The sequence below is a fragment of the Apus apus genome, chromosome 6 (assembly GCF_020740795.1).
Source record: "Apus apus isolate bApuApu2 chromosome 6, bApuApu2.pri.cur, whole genome shotgun sequence".
NCBI lineage: Eukaryota > Metazoa > Chordata > Aves > Apodiformes > Apodidae > Apus > Apus apus.
The window spans coordinates 27,361,570-27,385,877 of NC_067287.1; the positions used below are offsets into that span (position 1 = coordinate 27,361,570).

Genomic DNA, 24,308 nt, shown 5'->3' on the forward strand with positions numbered 1-24,308 from the left:
CTCTTCAGCAGAACATCAGGTTTGAGCTACAGTGGCACTTGCACTGCTAATGCCAGAGGCAAATATTAAACTGGATTGTTGTGGGGCAGCCCTAAAGTTAAAAGGAATAAGAAACTCAACTGCCTTCCCTGAAATGCCATGCTATTTTTGTCCTTAACCCTAAAACAAGGTTTGAAAGATGCATTTTCTTTCCACTGCCAAAAGCTTTCATTACTTCCTGAACAACAACAAAACTCAATACTCTTGCCCATCTATTCCAAGACTGTCATCTGTTCCCACCCAGCTGCCAAAACCTCCAGCTTTTCCTCTTGGCAACTTCTACTGGGCAGTTGCTAGTTGTCAAAAAGCTGCAGCACATCAGAAGCTTAACATTTGGGACAGCACAAACTAAAAAGAATTTTAGTATTAAAACAAGTAGTTTTGCAAAATACACTTGGTAAAACTGCTGCCTGAAATGAATGAATTGTAAGAAAAAAGTTTCAGGCAATAATAAATAATTTCTATTGCAAAGGATTTAAGACAAAACTTCTAGCCATGTGCCCACACATCTCGCCTAAGTGTTACACATTACATTGAAAAAAAAAAAGACAGCTAAAACCACTTTTCAGATAAGACAATAAGACACTTTATGACAGCTAACTTGTGGTAAATCTGCGTGCATGTTCTTAATCCTTTGTATATGTGAAGCAAATCAAGTTAACAGTATGCTCAACAAACAGGTTTTTGCCAAGAGCAAAAACCAGGCACACACATAGTCAGCAAAGATTATTTGATACACAAAGAACTTGTTTTCCTGTTGTAACTTCACCATACGCCTGAGCTGTCAGGCTAGTCCTCTCTACCTCTGGCTGAATGGGTCCCACCAGCCACCAGAGCCTGCAATGGACGAATCTATCAACTCTTGACTACATTACACAAAGACTCAAGCCTCTGTTTGTACATTTCTTCAATATTATAATGGCCTCTGCTCATTTTCCCTCTTGGTCTCAGCTCAAAGAATGAACCTTTAAGGAAAGGTATTTAGGTAAACAAGCCATTTACTGTTATCCATGCACACAACAGCACTCCCAATGAACACTGTCCTACCACAACCCATATGGCTTTCTCCCTGGATGCTCTCCACAGCATTTTTCTTCAGACCACAAAAGATCCTGTTATCAGAAGCCTTAACTACATCAAGCAAAGTTACATTTTAATGTAAAAAGTTATGCAGATTTATTAAAGGATAGAATCACTGCCTTCATATAAACACAAGCCATTTTTATGTTGCTCTGAGGCATAATGTAACCAGGGTTATCAAAGCCTTTGATCAGCCTCTAAAGCTCAAAGGATCAAAACAGATATTGCCATAAATTAGCAGTTTTCATCAGCAAAATTGGGTGGTAAAACAAATGTCTCAAACAGAAAAAACTACTGAATCCGTAACTCTAACCAGTGAGCCAAAATCAAAATTTGTTCCCAAATTTAGTGACAATTAAATATATCTTATCTAACAAATGGTCTTTTAAATGGACAAGCCAAATTTGTTCACTAAAATGTTGTGGTATTTCAGCTTTAAGCATAGAGAATTTCAGTGCACTGGTTGTGAGATATTGAACAAAGGGCTGCAGCTAAGCGTGGCTGAATTTGATAGGCATCTAGATTAAAAAAAAAAAAAAAAAGAAAAAAAAAAAGAAGAGGATAAAAGAAATCTGCAAACACTGAACCAGGGCTTTGGAGGGCTTTTGTTGTTTTTTGACTGTTTAATAAAGATAGAAAAAATATCTGCAACCAGTCACAACAACAAAAGACAGCATCAATGTCAGCAAAGGATTAAGGATAGCCAATTCAAGAACTCAAAAATGCAGGCAGCTCATTGTGGTAGTATCAAAATATTATAAAACCCATGTCTGATTATACACTAGCACATGTCCTGCATGCTGCCATGCAGACCAGAGAGCAAGCAGCCATACAATGACCATTGTGAGAAATTATATATACATAATGTGTGTTTAAAAATCTCTCAGAAGAGATCATTTATTTATACAACAACCCTGGATGGCTTTGAATGAGGTGGCTAGCAGCCCTCCCTGCAAGCTTTTCTCCAAACTGCATCAAGTCTGTATTTAACCTGTTGCAGTCCAGTTTGGAAGCAGCTTTCATTTAGCATTTTAAATAGCAAAAAAGGCACAATTTGCTCCTTGAATTGCCAGCCCTATCTCCCACTAAAATCAAAGGATCAGGTTCAAAGTATGCCCTAGAGTGTGGTAAACTTCTTGCAGGAAATGGGTATGTGAGAGCAAATGCTGACGGCTGTGGAATGTACGAAGCAGAGTAATATTTTAGGTCTCAATCCTCAATTAAGACTGATCCGTATAAAGTATTGCAGTGGGGTTACACAGCAGAATTTGATTCCTTGTAATTACTCTGGATAGGATCATGAATGAAAAAATGTACTCTTTAGAGATGTTTCATTAACACTCAAGAGTTAGCTTAACATTTCCTCCTCAGCAGCTGACACGATGTGTATACACCAGTTGTGTTCACACACTCTCGGGCTACAGCGTATTCATGAGCACAATTCTTCACAATTAAGCTTATTAAACCTGGAGAAGAGCTGTGATCAATACATGGTACGTTTCATAAGAGTCATGGGTTGTGAGTAATCTCTTCTGCTCTGACCTAAAAACATATTAAACAAGGGGATGTGTAACACTGAATTCCTAACCCAAAAAACATATAAGTCCTCATCTTGACTTTGCAGGATTAACATTTCTGCGCTGGGACTCCTGTATCTACCCTGTGTATGATGCCCATTCATTATCACATCTCATGGCTCAAAAAACCTTTTGTATGTTCCCTTTTGTATTATTTTTGGCTGTGGGTAGGAAGAGGTGGGGACCTGTCTGGGAAACAGGAAGCAGGAATGTGTTGTAGAATAAGGGCAGAACAAAAAAAAATAAGAGAGCATTTATACTGTTTCTAAATGATAATAAATATATAGGACCAAAGCCTGCCTGCAGCCATGTGAAGAGCAGTGGGCTGGCTGGGTGAAGTTTGAACTTTAACATGAACACAGCAAGTGTCCAAGTACATTTACAAAAAGCCATTTGCTTTTTTTTTATATATATATATATATATCATTTGGACAATGTGTTATCTCACAAGAGCATGTGCTACTGTGATAAATATGCCAGTCTGGGCAAGGAAAAGAGAAGACAACAGACTTCAGATTCACCGTTGCTCCGAGAAAAAAAACCTCAGACTAGAAACAAAGCAATAGGAAGCACAACCGGATTCTTAGCTGGGGTAAATCAGCACAGAGCAGCCCTGATTTCATGGTTCCTGTTTACATCAGCTGAGGACCTTGCCAACATTCAAACTCCATTAAATTCTACTCTTGATTAGTGCCATTTAACTCTGTGGCTTACATGAAACAGAATTTGACACGTTCTTCGACGACTGGAGATGTTTATTTTATATTAGAGATCTCATCTACTTTATTAGAAACAATATGAACAAATGGGAAAATTGAAATAATTTTAAAAACACACCAATTTCAGACATCTTGATACCTGGATTTCTTTCATTTTCCTCTTTTTTTTTCCTTGTGGTTTTGTTTTTGGGGGTTTTTTTGTGGGTTTTTTTTTTATTTTATTTGGGCAGTCTGTATGGAGATATTCACAAATACCTGCCATTTCTAGGCCAGAATTTTCATCATCTATGCACAGAAACAAAAGCTTTCATGCTCGAACATCCCACTGCAGGTAAATTTGCCTCTCACTCAAAAGCCAGGTGCCCTCCAAGGGATGTTCCTTTACAGCCAAGGGTGTTTTTCCATTGCTTTTCTACACTGTTCTGCCAAGGTGCTTGTTCCAAAACTCTAGCCACCAGGGATTTTGATCAGCCTCACATCTCACAGGCAGTGCACTTGGATTGCTATATACCCCAATAAAAGCAGTGCAATACTCTTTAAAAGCCGTTTGCTAGAGCACATTGTTAAAGTGCCTGCCAATATTGGGCAGATGCTTAGCAGCAACCCACAGGCATCTGAGGAGACCTGTATCCCCAAAATCCCTTAAAATCAAACAAAAAGGAGATCTGGCAGGGCCTTTTGTGGATATCACTGGCAACTCAAGGTGCACTGTCAGAGCTGGACAAGGCACCGCTCACTCCTCATGAAAGGATTACCAGATCAGTCTCATGCCAGTGCAGTTTACAGCAGACTGTAGGACTACTGGTTGCAGCATGGCATGGGAAGCCAGGAGATCCCATTAAGAGCCCTGCCATTTATAGAGACAGCTGGGCAGGTCAGATCACCAGCTGCTCAGAGTCAGCACACCTCTGTGAACCAACTTACACAACCACAGCTACTGCACTAGCTCACTTTCTTCAGCCTGTTGACTATGGACACCCACTCAGCTGTTAGGGATTTTAATATGCTCCAACATGCAAGTGCTATTTCAGGACAAAGTTATTAATAGCAAAACAGCCAGAAAATAGCATAGAAGGAATGCAATGTCTTGGTATTCCTGGAAGATACGAAAACTTCCAGCATCTAAGCAGCCATCATCATTAATTCAAGATGTTTCTGTGCACAAGATTGTCTTTTATAAGAGAAGTTACCTATATGATAAGAGCCAGCATGGCACGCCTCCATAGAAATGCTCTGTAAGGGCACCTGCAGATGCTCAACCCTGCAGAGACTACAGTGCAGCAAGGCCCAAAGGGCAGTACTTTCTTACTCTAAGCAGGCTGGTGAAAAACACAGGCCAGGAACTGTGATGCCGCATCAGCAGAAACAGAGGCCAGGAGATGCTCTGCTCTTCCTGTAAGAAATGGATGATGGGATGGGACCTAACTGAGCCCTGCTGAGAAACCTGTCTGACTCCAGGACCTCAGAGAGGCTCTTCTCTTCAGCCTCAATTCCCCTGCAAGCACCCTCCCTCTCCCTTGTTTCTTCACGCTGCACCTCCTCAGCAATACTGTTTACTTGGGCAGAAGCCTCACAGTCAGGGCAAGTCAGTGTCCTTTTTCATATTCTCTCATAAACTTTCTGTTTCTGCTGGCAAAACATCCTGGGAAATATATTGGAGAATACTCTGCAAAACCACCAGACCCTGACTAAAGTTTATGCTGGCACCTTTACCCCTAAAATTAATTGGGAAGGCTCCCAAATTAATTTCAGGTACAACACCAAACACAACACTCAGTAGCACCTTGCAATGATGATACCAGACAACAGCATCTCTCCACTGACAAGGCTTTTACCATCCCTTCTGTCCACATCCACGTGGTGCAGAGGCTCTCTGTGAGGTCTTTGGCTTTCCAGCCCCATCCCTAAGTATCCTCCTTGGGCAAACCAAATGAAATTCGACACTGTATCTTTCCCTGAGACAAAAAGGCCTAAATGATGATGCTGGGAATTGGAAGATATCACGTTAATGGCCCTACCATAGACAAACCCCCACAGACAGCTCCAGCTCACTACAGAGCACAGACTGCAGGGAACTGCGATCCCTCACCACTCTCCAGAAAAGAAACAAACAAAACCCACTTACCAATAAGGAAAAGAGGGAACATACTGTAGTCAATATAAACTCAGCAGTGGACATGTTATCTGGCTTATTTCCAACTCAGACATTTAAAAAATGTAGTTAGTTTACCTTAAGTGTCCTATTTTCACCAATTTCCCTTTTCCACTCTATTTAAGCCTATGTGGCATCTCCTGAGATAAGCCTGCCTTTGTGGGTTGGCTGTATACTGCTCCTTCCCTCTATTGTCTTTCTGAGATGGGATGGAAGTCTCCAATGTCACAGCTTGGAAGACTGCAGCCAGGCTCTCTTGGCTTGGTTTGTGGGAAGAGGAAGAGTGGGAACTGAGGAAGGACAGTCCCTCTCACTGAAGGAAGGGGTTCTCTTCCTCACAGGACAAACAATTCTCCCTGGCATTTTGTTTATCATTGCTACTGCTTAACCAGCGCTGTTTTTAGTACTTCCCAAAGGCAGTCTGTTGCCACCTATCGTCATTATCCTAAACACTTCTCTCACCATGCTTTGGTACAATCCCTGCAACAGCTCAACAGAAACATTACATTCCCCCAAGTACAAATTATAGCTTTCAGGAGCCTCAATTTTATTCTGGTTATAAACATACAAAGGTAACCTTTATGCTGGGACAGGAGGAGCCACATGAGAGACTACAGGCTGAATCTGTGCTTCACAGGGAACATTCGTGGGAGCACTTTGCTGCTTAGTCTCCAGCCAGCTCTTCCCAAGTGGTAGTGCTTCCCAAGCAGTTGTTCTTCCCACGTGGTAGCATGATATCAGAGCTGAATCAAGAGCCAAGATGCCTTGTGGTGGCCGTGGCTGCTGAAGGGATCTGTTTCAGACCCAGCAGTCCAGAAACTGAGACCCAGAGAGAAATGCACTCAAAACGTGCTCCTTTAGCTATAGCCAGCACTATTGGCAGCCTACACATTCAAGACACAATTTTCAATGCATGACTCTTGCCTTGGTTGCCACCCAAGGCCCCTAGAGAATACATTGCAGCACTTTGGAACACGTAGGCTCTGCTCAGAGCGCCTCAGAGGTGCTCCCACCATCACCAGAGCAAGGTTCAGGGGTTTTCCTCCATTTCAAATGTCTCTATTCCTTCCCTGCTCTGCAGATGTTCCATCACTACCTGGAACCAACCTCATGACACCTGTCAAAGAAGCACAATGTCAAATTGCCCCTGTAAACCCCTGACTGCCCCCAGGCATTTCAGTCCTCCTGTCAAGACTGCTAAATGTGTTCCTTCCCCTTCACAAGTAATGGTGCATTCCTGGAAGCAAAAACTGCATTAAAAGTCTTCTTTACATGCGAGCTAAAAGCTTTCTTTGCTTCATACCATTTTTACTCATAAATACAATATCAAGGTGATCGTGTTCTTCTCAGACTACTGAGTGTTCTGTAAGTAAAACCTACAATTGGCAATTTATCTGACGGAAAAATAAAAGCCACTTCTCCCTACACTTAAAAATGACCATGTGCAGTCTCTGAAGCAGACCAATTTTTTTAACAAGGTCATGAATATGAGCCAGAGAAGGGAACAAAACCACCCTGCACATGTTTTTCCTTCTACACTGCTTTCTTACTGATGTTTTGCTCACTTTCTAAGCAAAAAGGAAGCCTCTCCTGTTCCCGTCACCCTGTGTTTATCCACATTCCAGCAGCCAGTAGCTGCTCCTCCAGGAGCTCTCCAAGGGCAAACAAATGGCTCTCGCTGCAACGTGTTTTTAAACTTGAGACACATCCAGCTCTGAGTGGGAGTGAGGTGGGAGCCCTGAGAGCAGAAATTATAGAGGCAGCGGATGGTGGGACACCACAAAATCTTTTGAAAGCATCCCTCCTGCAGGCTAAGACAAAAAGCACAACACACCCTTTGCTTAGTGAAAGGACTGGAAAATGCACTTTAGGATGCACAGCCTGAGGAGTCAGAATAAATCCTCCCAGATAACCCTGGTGACAAAGCAGCCCAATTTGATCAATACAGCAGCATTATTAACACTGCGCTATCTTACACGAGGATAGTCACACGGTCTTGCCCCTGCTAAGCATGGGGGAAGGGGTGCAAACTCCTACAGCAATTCACAGGGGAAACATCTCCAAATCATTAAGATTGCACAAAGAATGTGTTCTCATTTCCATGCAAGCTGACTTTTTTGGGAAAGCTCTGCTTCATTAGTATATATTCATAAGTATTGTTTATTTATCTCAGAAATAGTGGGTGCTTTATGGTTTTCTCAAAAAGAAATTTTGTTTCTAATTACTTTAGGATCCCTATCTTCAGGCTTTTTTCTGCGGTCTTGAAGACACTTGCTTTTAGGCGCTGGGTACAGACACATAAATGTAGGTAGTCAACAACAGAAGGACTTCATGACTAGCACCTTTTGTAAAATGATTATGAGGATTAGGGGTTAAGTGCATTTTGCTTCAAGCAGAAGTAATGGCAGTAAAAGGGTGTATATATATTACTGCAGCTCCTGAGCCCCAGTCAGAGCCATGGCCTTTCACGTTTGGTTCTTGACACACACAGTTACAGACAACCCTAGTGAGTAACTCGAGAATTGGCAAGAGAACAGAAGGGGAAGACAAACAGTCCTAGCTAATCACCTGCTTAACAGCTGCCAGCAAATCTGAGGATTTTGTGAAAACTAGGTCTTGTGTGTATGTTATGAGTTACAAGAAGGCTCCAGAGGTACCAGCCCTATGCCAGGCATCTCAGTGTGAGACATCTTTAGCTTTAGCAGAGAAGCTAAAGGCTGAGTGGTAAACACTGATGGCATAGGAGGAAGGACTGACTGTAATAATTAACACAAGACAAGCAAATGGCCTTTTAAACCAGGAGAAAGACCTTCTTACCCAAAAAGAGAGATGCGTCACCAATTGCTGGAAAGAAAAACTAGCACAGAAACACTGCATTGGCACCAGCCATCCTTCTTCAGCACTCAGCTGGGAGAATACACTGCTAAAAACTGGGAAAACAGCAGACTTGCTCCCCCCCAGAAAGAAATCTTGCCATTAATAGCCTATGCCACCTCTCCACCAACAAACACTGAGACTATCAAAGCCAAACTCTGCACTAGGAAAGTGCAATTCTGAGACTGATTCAACCAGGCCATCTCCACACTTTGTCTGCTAAGAGTTTCTCATCAGATAAGTATGGTTCTGCTCAGATCTGCTGGCACAAAGTCACCCCAGAAATGGGTGCTGCAAAAGTGTCTAGACAGACTAAAATTAAAAAGAACAAATTATATTACACTGCACACTGTCTGCAAACCAGCGCTAGATTCTCAGGAGAAGGAGTAATTCACTAGTGCTGCAATCATAGCTAGTGGAGTCATCTTAATTTACACAAAGCAAGGATATGGACCAGCAAAATATTCCTGTCAAGTTTGCAGCCAAAAATTCCTCCTGTAGACCACATTCCACCAGTTAAACTGCCAGGGAAGACAACTGCAGAAAGAATTTAATTAAAATGGAGATCAGGGAGTTGGTATCCTTTTCAAGCTCTGCTCTTCATTTCCTTTCTCCAACAACTGAATGAATGCTTGGGTGTCCCAGTTTCCCAGCCTGTAAAATGGGCATGCTACAGCATGCTACAGGCTCTCTAAGGGCAATGGCTGTGAAGCATCTGATCTGTTCAAAGCCCAACCATCAAACCAAACAGACATCTGAATGCTCTAAACCTCTTGTTCTTGGATTGAAGGGTATACTTTTTTCTCTGCGGAAACAGCTCTGTCACTGCTCTTGGACAATTTCAGCTTTAAGAAGGCAACTTGCAAGTTTTGCTTCCAAGACCGTAGCTGTCAGGTCCTCTGACTTACAGGGGTACTGCTGGGGATTTTTGCTGCTCCAAACTCCACAAATTCACCAGCACAGTCCCTGCTACTGAAACAGAGGTACACACAGAGAGTTCTGCTCTCCTAGTATTTTCTAATTCATGTTTTATTTCTGAACTTCAACTTTTGTACTTATTAACATCTGAATGGACAGTGGATCTTCTGCATACATCTCCATGTTCAACTCCTCCAGGAAGTCATCAGATGGAAGAATATATCCAGGGTATACCCAGGATATAGACTAGTGCACTCATACCATTAAGACATAAGAATGGTGCCACGTGGTGCCTCATTGCAACAGGTCCTTTGTTTTTTCTCCTTAATTTCTGCTAAAACATTTGGCCTTAAGCTAGTGGGTCTAGAAAATCCTCCTTCAAGGCAGCAGAGCCAGGGTGGCAGCAAGCCACTCTGCTCAAGGCCACCCCAGCCACCCACCCCACTGAGTGGTGACAGAGTGGGGACCCTCCAGAGGGACAGTGGTGGGACCCCACTACTGATCCTGAAGCATTTTGGCCAGGCCTGCTCCCTGCCTGTGTTGGAGAAGCTCCCTTGGCTGAAGAGAAGGGCAAAGGTGTGCTGGGCAGGCACCAAAATTCAAGGGGCCTTCACCCTTTAACCATGACCCAGGTTAAACACCCACCTCACATCCATCAACCACAAAACCAGTGGTCCTCAACTAACTAGCTAATTAACTAGCACAGATATACTGGCTCCCAAACAAAGGGCAGCAACTCGCAGCTACCCTTCTCTTCCTGATACTAACACTACATGATTTTCAACCTCACATTTTTGTGCTTTTTGGCTCTTCAAAATGCTAAGATCTTCCAGTACTCCCTGTCAATAGCTAGCTTAGAACCACCTACACCAAGTCAAGTCATGAGCACCAATTTGACTTCATCCCATTTAAAGTCTGATCCATTTTGTTAAATACAAATTTGGCATCTATATTTTGTTTCCACTTACTCTGATGGATCACAGCCCTCACTATAAAAACAAGCTTAATAAAAACAAATCAGAAAGCTAAGGAAACAGATAAAAAGCTTTCATTGTGAAGAAAAGCAAGGAAAAGGGCTTGAAGAGGAAATGCTAAACTTTGTGATGCCAGCAGAGAGGCAGTATATGAAGAAAACCATGCAGGAGCAGGAAATAAATCCTTGAGATTGAATTTGAAAAAAGACAAATTAATGCATTTATGGAAGAAACAGCAACACAACATGCAAGCTCAATTCAAAGCAGAGATCCAGTAAGGCTGAAGAAAGACCTTGAACAGACAAGACACAGAGAAGACCAATACAGCTTCAAGGCCACATTCTTAGCAACTGATACACAGGAAAACTGGAAGGAAAACAGAGATGGGAAGTATGACAAAATTGAAAGGGACATGCACATTTATTACTATTTACCACATCTGTTCCACAGCCAGTGTTATAATATCCAGTCAATGAGCAGGGATCTCATTTCACATTTAGATAAAAATCCTTGAAAGATTAATTACAGATAAAGAAGGGAAAAATTGTCACAGATCGTGCAGCTATGAACAGGGTGAACTCAAACAAAGCAGTGGACTTGCACATGGGAAAGAGAGTATATGGAAGCAGGAGGAATTATACTTGGGTAGGAGAGAGAACAACCTGTTAAATATTCCTCTCCTAAATGAGGTTTTAGCAAATGCTTCCAAGGAAAGGAGGGCCTTATGCTAGGTAGGTTTCACATAAGACTGAAAAGCACCACCAAGGCATACAATAAGAAATGGCACCTGGGCAGAATAATTTCATCATCGACCAGTGCTAACTTCTGAGCTTGTTTCTGGACTAGATCTACTTATATGCACAGTTTATTTTTGATGGATGAAGGCAGTGACTGAAAATGCCTTTTCACTATAAGCACCCTACTCTTGAACCTCATTTGCTTTCAAAATTAGCCACTAAGGCCCTCTTGCTGAACACAAGGTCTTCCCTGACCCCTTTCTAACCTTAGAGGTCAAGCTGCAGTCAGAACGTGGCCCCACACATGACATGACATGACCTTACTTTTGATTCTAGTCAGCTCAGGAGGAAGTCGCGACCTCCAAAAACCTGGTCACTCCTCAGAGACACATTTCTAACTTGACACACAGTACACGTGACAGATGCTCAAAATGAAACGTGTCTACCTGCCCTTATGTGCATATGGAGGGAACCTTCATGACTCACATTTACACTATAGCTTTTTGACGTCATTGAAACAGAGCAAAAAGGTCTCAAAGAGGACAGATTTACAGAAGTAGATTTTAAGGTCAAAATGGGCCACTCTAATAATTTAGTGGGGCCCCTGGATGACACAGCCCATGGAATTACACAGAAGGCTTCTTTAGATGCCCATTTACACCTACTTTCAGGTTGGTTTCCACTGCTAGATATGAAAGCCCCAGGGTAAATCAGAATGGGATCCTTCCTTCTTCCCATGCACTGAGACTCTTCAGAAAGGTCTTTCATCTGTCTTCATTTCACAGATGGGTAATACTGTCCTGGGGAAATCAATGCTCACACCAGACAATTTCCTATCTCGCAGTGTTGGGGAGAGCACATCTCTTAGAACATCTTCCCTTTTCCTCCCACCCCCACACTTTCTTCATTTGAAAAACCAAAGAAAGAAAACCATGCTATATTATTTGTTTTATAGAGGGCAGCTCAGGACCTCCTTTCACAGAAAGAAAATTTCTTTCTGGTAGTTTCCATTATTTATTAGCAGAAGGTGGGGGGAGAAATGGTATTTACAGGATGCCTAAGGCCATACTCACTATAAAACTGAAATAAACCAATACAGCTAGAGCACAATGTAGTAGCCTACTGGGCAATATTTTAGAAAAGGTACTCTCTCCTTATGGCACTTGTGAATATCTCCTCCTTCCGACACCAGTGGAAATACATTTATGAGAGACACACAGCAGCAATATTTTTTAATAAAATCATTAAAATGGGTGTGCTGTTTTTTGCCCACATCCTGATATTTATTCCACATCCTGACAAGACCTGGGATTTGTATAGACCATTCTCCTGCAAGGTGTCAAGTGATTTTTGTGGACACTGGGCCAGTGTAAATCCACGTATCTCCACTGTGAATCTGGCATATCTGCATCAGTTTTCATCAGCCCAGGATCTGACTCACTGACTGATCTGCAATCTGCAACATGATGTGGGTACTATTCTTCCCATTTAGAAAGAGAAAAAGCATTCAGAACTGAAAGTCAAAGGTTTCCTTGACCTTTTCCACTTAAAGAAATGGAAAGAAGAAAGAAATTCCCATCTTATACCACAGTTCAACAACATCCGACCAGAGATGCAGCTTGTTCAAACAAACACTGCCTGAATTACAAGGACTTGCAGCTGGTATAGCTCCCACTGCATGAAGATAATCCATGTGAGACAGTCCCAATGAGGAGTAGTCTTCAACCTAGGGCATTTACTCAGTGTCCAGCTTGACAGACATTCAAGACTTGGAAGATGAGTATTCAGCATTTTCTAAAAGTCACATGTACTGGAGGTATTTGGAAGTAAGAATCCACCCATGCCTTGCTTCCCTTGCTCTCCCTCAAATATGTTCTTCAAAGAAATGTAACATTAATTCTCATGTTGGAAAAAGAAACCTAAATACAGCCTTTGAGGGCACCTGGTATTCTCAGCACTGAAAAGCTATGCTGGGAAGTCACTCATTTACAATGTCCTTCATGACAGAAAGTAACTGTTCTGGCATTCTTCTGTTCTCCCTCAAACAACTGGGGCTTCTTCATGTTTTAAACAAACCACCAAAGCTCAGAAAGCCCAAGACAAGCTAGGCATGCTCAACAGAGTATTTAAACTGGGAACCCCAAACTCACCTGCCAGCATCCCAGAAAGATTAATAAAGGAGTCACTCTCAGAAAACACATAACTGTCCTGAGCAAGTAGAAAATCAGGGCTGCCTGAAGAGAGAGCATGTGCTCTGCAGCCAAATGTGATGTGGTGACATGGGCCCAAGCTGTCCTGGAGGCATGTGAACTGAGCACAGCAGAGCACTGGAGACAGAGATTTCAGCCTGTGTCTGGAAGGTTTCATGCTCTAATCAATGGAAGAAACTGCAAAGCTTCTCCTGACCTTAACTACACAATCAAACACCGAAAGACTCATTCCCTCTAGAAAAAACCTCACAGATTAAACCAGGCCCTTCCATTTTGAAACGCTGTATACAACAATCTTTCTTTTCACTTTAAAAACACAGAGCTAAGAGGTGTGTCGATAACAGAAGTCTATGCTGTTTTCCCACACAGAACACTACCCCAGGTGACATCCACTTACCGTGAAATTCCCAAACCTGCAAGAGAAGCACCTTAAAATTTCTTTTACTGGGTCACATGAGCACTTACATCAGTTTGCCTCTTCTTCCAAGATATTGGTGACCTCCAAAACTGTAACTGCTTTCTTCCTCTGTTCAGATCAGACAGAAATAACCCTTACTGAGAGCCACAGCTCTCAGAGGCTTCTTCTTACATCAGAACCACATTTCTCAGCACCAAAACCTAGCTCCTGGTTTCCTCAATTGTGCAGGAAAGCTTACAAACATGACTTTACACTATCCCAAAAGATAAGAACCTGATGTGCAGCATCAGAGAGCTGTGACACCACTGGCATGAACTGGGACAGCAGTATCAGATGGAGACAGGAAAGAGCTGCTTTGCCCAAACCAGCTGTATTCCCAAATACAGTCCCACCCTTTGCTTCTCCCTTATTATTTTAAAATGTGGACAAATTTTAAAATAAAAGAAAGAGACGCCAAAGTCCCTCCCTATCTGATCTAGTCACTAATGAGGGAGGTTTCTTCTCACCGGCATGGATTTTCCATTCAGCAGCAAACACAGCCTCTCCACTGTCCACATGTTGGAAACAAAGCCACTTCTGGGCTGATGTTTTCCATATGAAACACCGACTCCCATCTTTCTTCTCTTCCCCCTTTTCATACTTTATCACTCACATGACTCCTGTAGTAACTTACAGATGAGTGGAATGTTTTCTTCAGAGCAGCATAAATTTTCTAGGCTGATAGGGGAGCCCAAAAGAAAGACAAGGAAAGAACAAACCCCAAACCAGCATAATTTAGTTATTTTCATCAGCTCAAAGCAAGCAGCAAGATCTGCAGAGATGGCACCCTTCAAATTGCTGTGCAGCCATAGGAAAAAAAACAAAGCTCCTGAGCTGCTAACCTCACTCACCAGAGGTGCCAAAGGAGGGTGAGTGCACTGATTCCTTGCCACAAACCAGCACAGCACCTCGACAGCAGCAGCTAAGCAGAGGAGAGGGAGAAGAGTAACTAGCAGCTGCAAGAAGCCAAGTAACATGCCTTGCCAGACTCTCAACCAGAGGGAGGGAGAGCAGGTCCCCAGGACAGAGATCAGAAGTAACCTGACATTGCTTATGGCATCGCCTAGGGTTGTGGGTGCAGTTCTCAAACAATGCAAAAAAGTCACAGAATGCAGAGAGTCTCAATACCACTTATTAGCCAAATTTCTAATAGTTGGGAAAAATCAATCCAGTTTTGGGGCATATGCCCTGAAACAGAAGGCAAAAACAGACAACAAAGCCAAAGATGTTAGCCAAACTAAGTCTCCCACACCATAAAACAGGGCAAGACCCTCTGGAAAACTTCTAGAAAGTACAACTGGTTGAAAAATTTCTACCAAACATTGTTCAAAAAAATCACATTTTTGTCCAACCTAAAGTCTTTTATTGGAATATATTTGGTTTGGAGGCACCATGTCATACACTAAAATTTCACACATCCAAGATGTAATCTGGAAGGGCAGACCTGAATCAAGCGACGAAGAGACTCCAACCCGTTTCTCTGACATCACACCTAAGTGCTGTGATGTGGCCAGTGTCCACATGTTGGGTGTAAAACGCAAGCAGCCAGGAGCACCTCTCACTCCTTCTACTCTTCAACCCACGGAACATCTTTGTCTGTGGCCTTTGCTTGCTGGAACCTTTGATTTCCATTGAGCCCTGGTGGAGAATAAAGGCAGGTGCCTGAAGACAGTCCTCCACCAATTGCAATTCAGTGCAATGCTGATTCCCCTCCTGAGCTGGAGTGAAGTCAGCAGAAACTGCAAATGTTTACAAACCCAGGAACTTTCTTATGCTTGAAAATAAACTTCGCCCACTTGAAAGTCAGGATTAAAACCAAATGCCTAACAGCACAGTGACCCATTAGTAGTGAAATCAGCTTTTAAATCTAATTTACTTGTCATGCCACATGTATTTTTCCTCACCACACAATCCAAACAAGTAATTTTCACTTTGATTTCCGGTCATTTCAGCTGCATGCGAAGAGCACTGCAGAGCGAGAGCTGCAGAGGCAGCAGGTGGGCAAGACAATCCTGTCCAAAATACCACAATCTCCGCCTCCAGAGGTTTAGGTATATAGATGGAGATACTTCCACTGATTGCAGTTTCTGTCAAAACATGTTGTTTTACTAAGGTACATCGTGGTCAAATGTCAACTGTATGCCAGCATCCCTTTAAATCTGACCTTGGGAGGCTGAAGGGCAAGATTTGTAAATCATGACACTAATTGGAATGTCTCAGAAGAGCCTCTCACAAGCCAGCGTCCTTCTACTTGGCATCCTTACCCATCAATCACTCTGTTTCCCAAGCTCGCCTGTGTCACTGCCTACTTCTCTATTCCGTGCAGGGTAGGAGCTGTTGACCCCCAAGCATGATTTAAACCCCATATTTGCACTTGGGCCCACAATCCTGGGAATAGGACATGTGAGACAAGGTGTACAAGCACCATGTTAAAAACTGCTCTGACAGTTAAATAAGTTATGTCTGCTACACCTTCAGCAAGCATTAATATACAGTCTGTGAGTAAATGACTCAGGCTCTTTACTCTTTATGTTGTACACTACCTGCATCCTAATAGTTCTCCAAACAATAATGCATGTAATGAATACATGGTTGCACTGAGCGGAAATGTTCTGGATTGGAAAGGATCCTTCTTGTACAATAACAGGGAGAGGATGGGTACCTGCTTTAAAAGGATTAAGAGCACCAGAGCAGCTTAATGTATCAGAGATACTAAACCTTTTCAATCATGTGCCTTCCTGCCCCATCTTCCTACACTCAACTCCCTAGGTTTTTAAAAACCTAGGGATGAGGTCAAATCCATGCTATCTCAAAGACAACACTGACCTCTAGGAAGGTGGACCTTAAGCTTACCTTTCGGATCCTAATTTTCATTTTTCCAGAGAGGCAATGCTGCACCCAGCCGAGGGCTCCCCACACACGAGCTGTCCTGCACTTTAAGCACCTGCAACCCCAGCAGGCACAGCAGGGTTTGGGCTGGCAGCTTCAGAGGGGCCGACTGCCCAACTCCCCACAGCCTGGCACAACCTTTTCTTGCTGCAGCCCCTGAGCTCAAGCACCAAAAACCCACAATACAAATCCTCACAGCAACACCGTGAGAATGAAAGAGCTGCCAAATCATCTTGTAACCAAATAACTGAAAAGCAAAGGTTTAGTGTCCTGATAAAATCCAAGATGTCTGTGTTTGAGCACAAAGACTGAAACAATTTCGTCTAAGAAGGGAAATGAGATGTGAACCCTGTTCTCACCTGAACAGCCAGGCAGCCCCCCTCACCAGCTGCTGCCAGAGCAGCGATGGCAAATACAACCTGGTGAACGCAGCCATAGGTGAGCTCTTTCTCACATACACACCCATCTCTGTACTCTCAGCTTTCAAAATGCCACAATATTGGCATTTTCTTAATGCTGCTAGGATCAAGTAACTGCTGGAAATCCCAGCTTTTTTGAGAATAAAAGACAATAAAACAAATTGTCAGTGGCTCAGAAGGGAAGTAAAAAGAACATCAAATTAAAAAATAAATTCTGTGACTTTACAGACAATCTCAGTGTCTTGGGAACCAGGCATATTATTTTTTAACTCCATGTGGCAATACCAGGAAGGAGACATAGCCAAGAGAGCACCAGACTCAGACACTCAAAACACATGTAGAACCTGTCAATACTGACGCCAAGGAAAGAAAACTGGGACACTCTCACGTACAACAGTATCAAGCTAGGGAATATACCTGTGTAACATTTGTACTCTAAACCTGTTCTCTACCCAGGAAAATTTGGGAGGAGGGAAGGCCCTTTCCCTGGCAGGTTTGTTTAGTTTGTTGGCTACAGCACCAGCTAAACCCTGCAGTTCAAGTGAATTCGGATTAATTTGGACCAAGGCAGAAGTGGGACTACAAAGAACCTGTGGGGAGAATTTAGCAATTCACGTGGGTGATTTCTTCAACTAGCACCTGAGAGACACAAGAAAAATGGCACTCCCAACTCCTGAGTGTTGCTGAGAGTTTGGAACTAGTGGGGGCACTGTAGATGAATATGTAAGGAATGGGCAGAAGGCACCTGAAAAATAAGAGGGACTCAGCACCATTCTTGAAAACATCTTTATTAACTCTCTAGAATTCAAGTTTACCATTAAAAAGGAAACCCGATGCCAATTACAATACCTGTGATAACTTTTTATGAGGTTTTGCATGTGATGATCAAAAGCCTACCATTTTTCTTCCCCTCTGCAGAATGTGACAAACTTGATAGGAGATATGGGGTACTACTACCCCATTGCTTAATGTATTGAACATCAATGCTGCTCCGCCAGCAAGCAAAATCTCTTTGCTTTATAAAGACAATTGCAATCAAGGTTGTTCATATACAGCTGCAGAGTCAAACAGAAGTTGCTCCCTTCTTGCTCCCATATAACGTTTCCCAATGTAGAACGGAGAAGCAACATACTGGATGTTTCTCAGTGGACAGTCATTTGACAAGGCCTCAAAAAACACAACAGAAGATACCAGAAGATACCATTCGCCTCCACCCTGGAGAGCTTAAATGTGAAATTACTGCATGGAACTGAAGACCTCCTGCCATTTCCACATGGAAGTATCACACTGCAGACCAACTACAGACCACAATTTTCATGTTATCTACTCTAATCTACGCATTGCCTATTCAACAGGACATAAAGAATCATGTGGGCTTGGGGGAAGGGAGGTTAAAGCATCCCAAACAAATAATTTTTTCTAGTTGAGTATTCACATTATGATTGTGCATTCCTTAAAAGCATTTGCCACTTTTCAAAATCACTTGACACAAGTCACACACATATTCAGGTATTTAAGACCTGTAACGTGAATTGCAGGGCTCTACACTTTCATAATGACAAAAAAATAATCACTTAAACCAACAGATTCTGTAATTGAAGAATCTTGAAACAATGGAGGCAGCAGTGTCAAGTTTGTCTTTTATCTCTGTTAGGTGACAGGAGCATGATTTCAGCACATGGAGCAAGCAGAGAACCTGCAGGTATAAATGGACCAGTGCTCAAGAGTCTGAAATACACTGCATTTCACATGTGGCTGTTCTTGGAAGTCAACCATTTCTGCAAGTTATTCTCAAGAGGCATGATGTACTATAAGCACTTAAGAAACGTGTTATACTGTGACTGGAACCAAGATGAAATAGCAGTATTAAAGGAGATGGTTTAGTTTATGTAGTGGCCAACTATGCCATTAAATTGGAACAATGGAGACAATGGGGAGGCAGGAAAGTTCTCCAGTGTGATTTATTCCTTTCCAGTAGCAGTGGAATTTTTTCCTATAGGCTTGAAAATGACCCTGGTCTACCAAACAGAAGTCAGGACTAAGATGTAAGAGTTCTGAGAGATGAGTCACCTCGGGATACTCCAATCTCACAGCACAGGGATCTCAAAGCCCTTTGCCAGAATGGGTCAGCCCTCAGAGCCCCAGTCCCACCAAGACTATACCTTAGCATCATTGCTGTCAGTCACTTCAGAAAGGGGGAAACAGACTTAAAGACTCGATTAAAAATAAGCAAAGGCTCTACAACAGTGTCACGAGTGAAACAAAGGCCTCCTTGATCCTCTGCTCTACAGGAAACATGCATCTCCCTTGGAAGGATCATTGTTTGCTGCAGCTGAGAGCAACGGGGGCAGCCAAGGCCAGAGGAAATGTTACTGGGCAACGGTTATCAGGCAAATGATATAATGCCATTGCCACCTCAGCCAGACAATTAGACCTGTTCTAGACCATTGCCACACATGGCTGGCTCTTTTAGAATAAGCCAGGGTTTGGCACTTAAGTCCTGCTGATTTTATAGACCTGCATCAGCTACACACGTGGTGACCCTGTGCACCTACCTGCTCTTTGTGCTCCTGCACTCTGACATTACAGAACTGCCATGCTAGAGGCTGCGCTGTGGACCACACAGAAAATGAAGAGAGCCCTAAAATGTCACCTGATCAGACCCCTTCTCCACACAAGGATGGCAAGCCCAGAGTCCTCCAAGGGGCTTATGGAGAAAGAGAATGAATGATAATTCTATGATTCTGCGATAATAGGGATGGTTTGAAATGTTACCTCTGGAAAGAGACATATCTGACTACAAAAGATGTCTTCTGCCTCCTGATCTTTTAATGACCCCCCAATATGACACTGCGAAGGCCCAGCAGTAAGAACAGACTGAGGCTCCACGTCCAGCCCTTCCCAATTCTCAGGCCTGCTCTCCTGCTCTTTGCAGCCTGGCACACTACAATGGGACCATGTGCAGCTGCACAGGGTATGCTCATCACAGTCACCTCCCGCAAAACAGCCTCCTACCCACTTCCTTCCTCTGCAGAGTAACAAGGCACTCTTCAGCCTCGTGCTGTCTCTCCGAGCAGTCTGGTTCCAATCTTGGAGATGCCACATCAAACACCTACCCCCAAGCATCAGCATATGTGGCCAGAGGTCCTTCCTCTGCACCGCAGCAGCCACCAGCAGCCACGCAGGTGCTGAAACCTCCCCTTGCTCTGGTCCTGAACTGCAGAGTCAGCTCACAGCCACAGAGCAACCACCACGGTTCAGAGCCAGGACGAAGCATCAGGCAGAAACGTACAGACACTGAGATACCAGCCAGCTGACATACAGCAAATGCCTCGTTTTCCAATGCACAGTGCCCACCTCTCCCTTTCAACTCTCAGTGCCATGGTGGCTCAAAGCTGCTGAAAGAGCTAAACCAAGACTAAACTAAGTTATCTCACTCCTGATGAAGTTGTGCTACAAATTTATTGTTAGATCTTGACTTCCCCACTCCCAAGAAAAAACCCTCCTGACCTCGAAAGTGTTTTGGCTGAAGGAGTACACCCAAAGCTGACACAGTGAAGCTAAGCTTTTGCTGCCTAAAAGGCAAGTCCTCCTTTCTAATGTGTTTTAAAATAACATGAAACATACAATGGATTCAGTTAAAGCTTCCACTTAGATAGTTCCACTTAGACAATGTAAATTATGTTCAGGGTGGAATGAGAGGGCTTTTTTGTTTGTATTTTTTCCTCCTAAAAAAGAAACCTACACAAGAGATTACAATCTCTTCCTACGCAAAATCTGATTGGTGTTGTACAAATTGCTCTGCTGCTCTCACTCAGCTTCCATGCTAATTGTCAAAAGCACAGATACCAAACTTGTTCACATTTCTCTTGCAGTGGGAAGAAAAAATGGGAGAGATCAGCTGATGTCAGGCAAGCATTTAGCAACCTGCCTGTGCTGTCAGTGCCTCCGTGAGCAATGGTGTTTCACAATGGCAAGTATGAACAATTGCCCCAGCTTCGTAGCCCTCAGCCAGCAGCTACAAAAGTGTGGTCCAGTCTTAGAAAAAAAGAAAGACAGGCCTGTGTCAACACTCTCACCCCAAGGCACACGCTGATTTTCAGTGGGACAAATGCATCTTTTACAGTGTCACAGCAGATACCATTTCGAGGTGCAGGAACTAGCATGGACTAACCTCTCCACAACAAGCAGTAGTAGCTGCCAATCACAAAACAACTGGAGCTCAGAACATTATAAGGAAGTCTGATCTTGACCCACAAAACTACTTCCCCCTTTTCAAGAGACTCTGAAGTAACCTCCCAGGGTGCTGTATTGCTGCTGGGAGAAGCACTGCTCTGGAGCCTCTGGGGAGCTTGGGTATGGCACTGGAGCTCTTCATGGGAGCAGAGGCAAGACCCGTTCTAGTGTTTTCACTCAAAATTAAAGCTGCTGCTGTTTCCCAATCCCTGACACCTACCATTGGGATCAGTCATTGTCCTATTAGCTCTCTTCCCAGGGGTCTCGATTGCAGCCTGACAGTTGTAAGGGTACCATTAAAAACACACACATCCCTTGTCCCAAAGTTGCTATGGTTTGCCTAAAATACATAAATCTCCAAGACCTGGCTACAATTGCAAACTATTCAGAAGACTGAATTTGGGGTCTCTGTGTCAGTGGGTCTACCAAGCCTGCTCTGTACAGCCAGCTTCAGCTGCTCCTACCAATGATACATCAGTTTTGCTCCCTGTTGTTTGCAAGGAAAGTCCAAGCAGCAACAGGGGAATAAAAACAAACCGTAAATACAGGATGTATTACGAAACATCAAGCACTGGTTGGAGGATTCAAGGGGAAATAAGGGAAAATGCAAGAAATTATTTTCAACTTCTCTTTTTAAACGTGTGGAGAATGACTGGGATTTAACCAGGAGAGTGTGATTTTAAATTTTGTAACAGTGGGTTTGATTGTACTGTATAAACCAAACTGCTGCTCTTCCACGCATAAAAGAAAGCAGCAGGAGACTGAGTATCACACACAGTACTGCCTAAAGCATGCTGGCTATGTCAACAGATTATCTTGCTTTGGACTGTCTGGACTGTTACTAATATGCAACTGAATATGCAACTGATTCAAGAACAACAATACTATGAAATCAATTTTTTTATGAAATTACATTAACCTCCTCAGTTTAATTAGCATGTTAAAAACATAAAAAGAAAGCAGATGTGACCATCACGGATGTGCGAGCTGAATATTAACAACAAAAAGCATCCCCTCCCCCTCAGAGGATAAAGCAAAGTTGGGTCGGTCATTTTGCAAATTAAATCCCCAACGTGTTCACACTGTAGCTGTCAATAAACCTCTCGGGTGTGCGCACATACGTACACAAAGCTGAAGCCAAAATTATTTTACTAGGGTAAACATTTAAAGATCCAGCCCCCATCCAGCTGGATGACAATGCCACAGCCCAAGAAGCCCTACCATCCACATTTCTCCCCACACATGCTGCTAAGGAAAAATGGAATTAATGTCCCAAACTGTCACTTACTGGAGACCTAAAACAGGCTACGCTTATGCTGGCAGAGACTAGGCTGAACGCTGGCAAGAGGAAATCCAGCAGCTCGTTATTCTCACACCGATAGTGCCACGGGTCCGTGCGCTGCATTAGCACCACATGTCATCCCAGCCACACTCCACTATTCCTACCCACCAGTGGGTTTGTTTTTTTTCTTTTAAAGAGACACTAGTTTTCAGAATTTTGCCTGGCATATCACCTCTGGCTAAAAACCACACCAGGAAACCGGAATGTCTCACAATGACCTGCCGTGAGGAGGAATCCTGTCGTTCCTTTTCCCTCAGTAACCCAGCTGATAACTATTTATAGATCTATGCATCTGGGCTCATAGTTCGTTTTATACAACTCTTTCTTCTGCAACCTGCTCTTCTCCTTGGTCTTTTTTATTCACACCACCAGTTGTAATTTTAACACATTCATAATACTTGATTTCCATCTTTAAAGAGTCCTAATTCTGCCTGCATATTAACCCTACAGTGTCTCAAAACACGCTGGTTTGCTGGAGCCAGCCTAAGGCATCATTGTTTTAAGATACAGCAAGAAGTATCTGCTTCTCCTCACCTTCTAAGAAAAGGAAAAGAATTAAAAATGTCACCTCCCTAGTTACAGAATTTACCTAAAAGCTTTTGCTAGAGCTTCCACACACCTGCCCAACCACATCTGATTTAAGCTACAATTTTCATTGACATCTACTAATTACCTGCAAATAAGAACGACCTACTCTGTTTCCACCAGCTGCCAGTTGTCAGCACTGGCTGGAAGTGCTTTCAGCCTTGTTTAAAAAACAACAACCATCAAAAAAAAAATCTAAGCTCAAAAATAAAATAAAAATAGTCGTCATGATAAAAACAGAACCCTAAAGAATGCCACCGGATCTCAGGTGCTGCATGGCTTGCTTAGAAAGGACTGGAGGCAGACAGATTTGAATGGACTGCTCAGTTTGTCATGGCAAAAAATACAGAGAATTAAAGGTCTACCCACGCGGAAAAAGAAGAAAAGAACCACCAAAAAAACCCCAACCCTGAATTAAAGAACAAAAATAAAATAAAGTCAGAAATGCAGCCCCAGTGCATCGACTGTCTGCGCTTAAGAGATTTACAGGAGAAATTTAAATGATTCACCTGCTGCCAGTTTTCCTCCAAGGATGGCAAAGCTGAGAAGTAGCCGGTGTCGTGGACAAGCTGGAGTTCCTGGAATATACTATAACTAGCCAAGACATCCATGCTGCTGCTGAGCAGGACCCTTTCTTTCTGCTTTTGTGTGTGTTTGTTTGCTGGGGTGGGGGGATGTTTTTGATCATAAAAAAAAAAAAAAAAGAAAAAAGGAAGAAACGCAACCAATGATAGATCCAGCGTCCCTTTGGCTTTGTTTTGTTTCAGTCACACTTCAAAAAAAAGAGAGAGAGAGAGGGTCAGCGCCGAGGGGCGCCGAGGGCCGGGGGCCGGGCCGGGCCGAGCCGAGCCGAGCAGGACGAGCGGCGCCGGCGCGCACCCAGCACCCCGCGGCCGCCGCACCGGGGCACGTCCCCGTCCCCGCCGCGCACCGCGCAGCCCCGCGCAGCCCCGCGCAGCCCCGCGCCGCGGCCATGCGCGCTCGCGACCGCCCTCCCCGCCCCCTCCCCTCTTTATTTTCGGCAGAGCGCGCTTCCCCGGCCCCGCCCGCTCCCTCTCACCCTCCCGCCGCAAACCCGGCCCCCCCGCGCGCAGCCGCGC

General features: G+C 43.5%; 1 protein-coding gene across 2 annotated transcripts in view; it reads right to left on the reverse strand.

The window, feature by feature from the left end:
• KLF7 (KLF transcription factor 7) overlaps positions 1–23,885 on the reverse strand; it is a 61,569-nt gene extending 37,684 nt beyond the window's left edge. Inside the window, exon 1 of one of the 2 annotated variants that reach the window (XM_051623888.1) lies at positions 23,718–23,885. In XM_051623888.1, the coding sequence (XP_051479848.1) occupies positions 23,718–23,819 (102 nt within the window). In that variant the 5' untranslated portion in view covers positions 23,820–23,885. Of the gene's footprint in view, positions 1–22,569; positions 23,010–23,717 lie in introns of those variants that run through there. The other variant, XM_051623887.1, reaches the window with a different exon arrangement.
• Between the last annotated feature and the right edge of the window lie 423 nt (positions 23,886–24,308).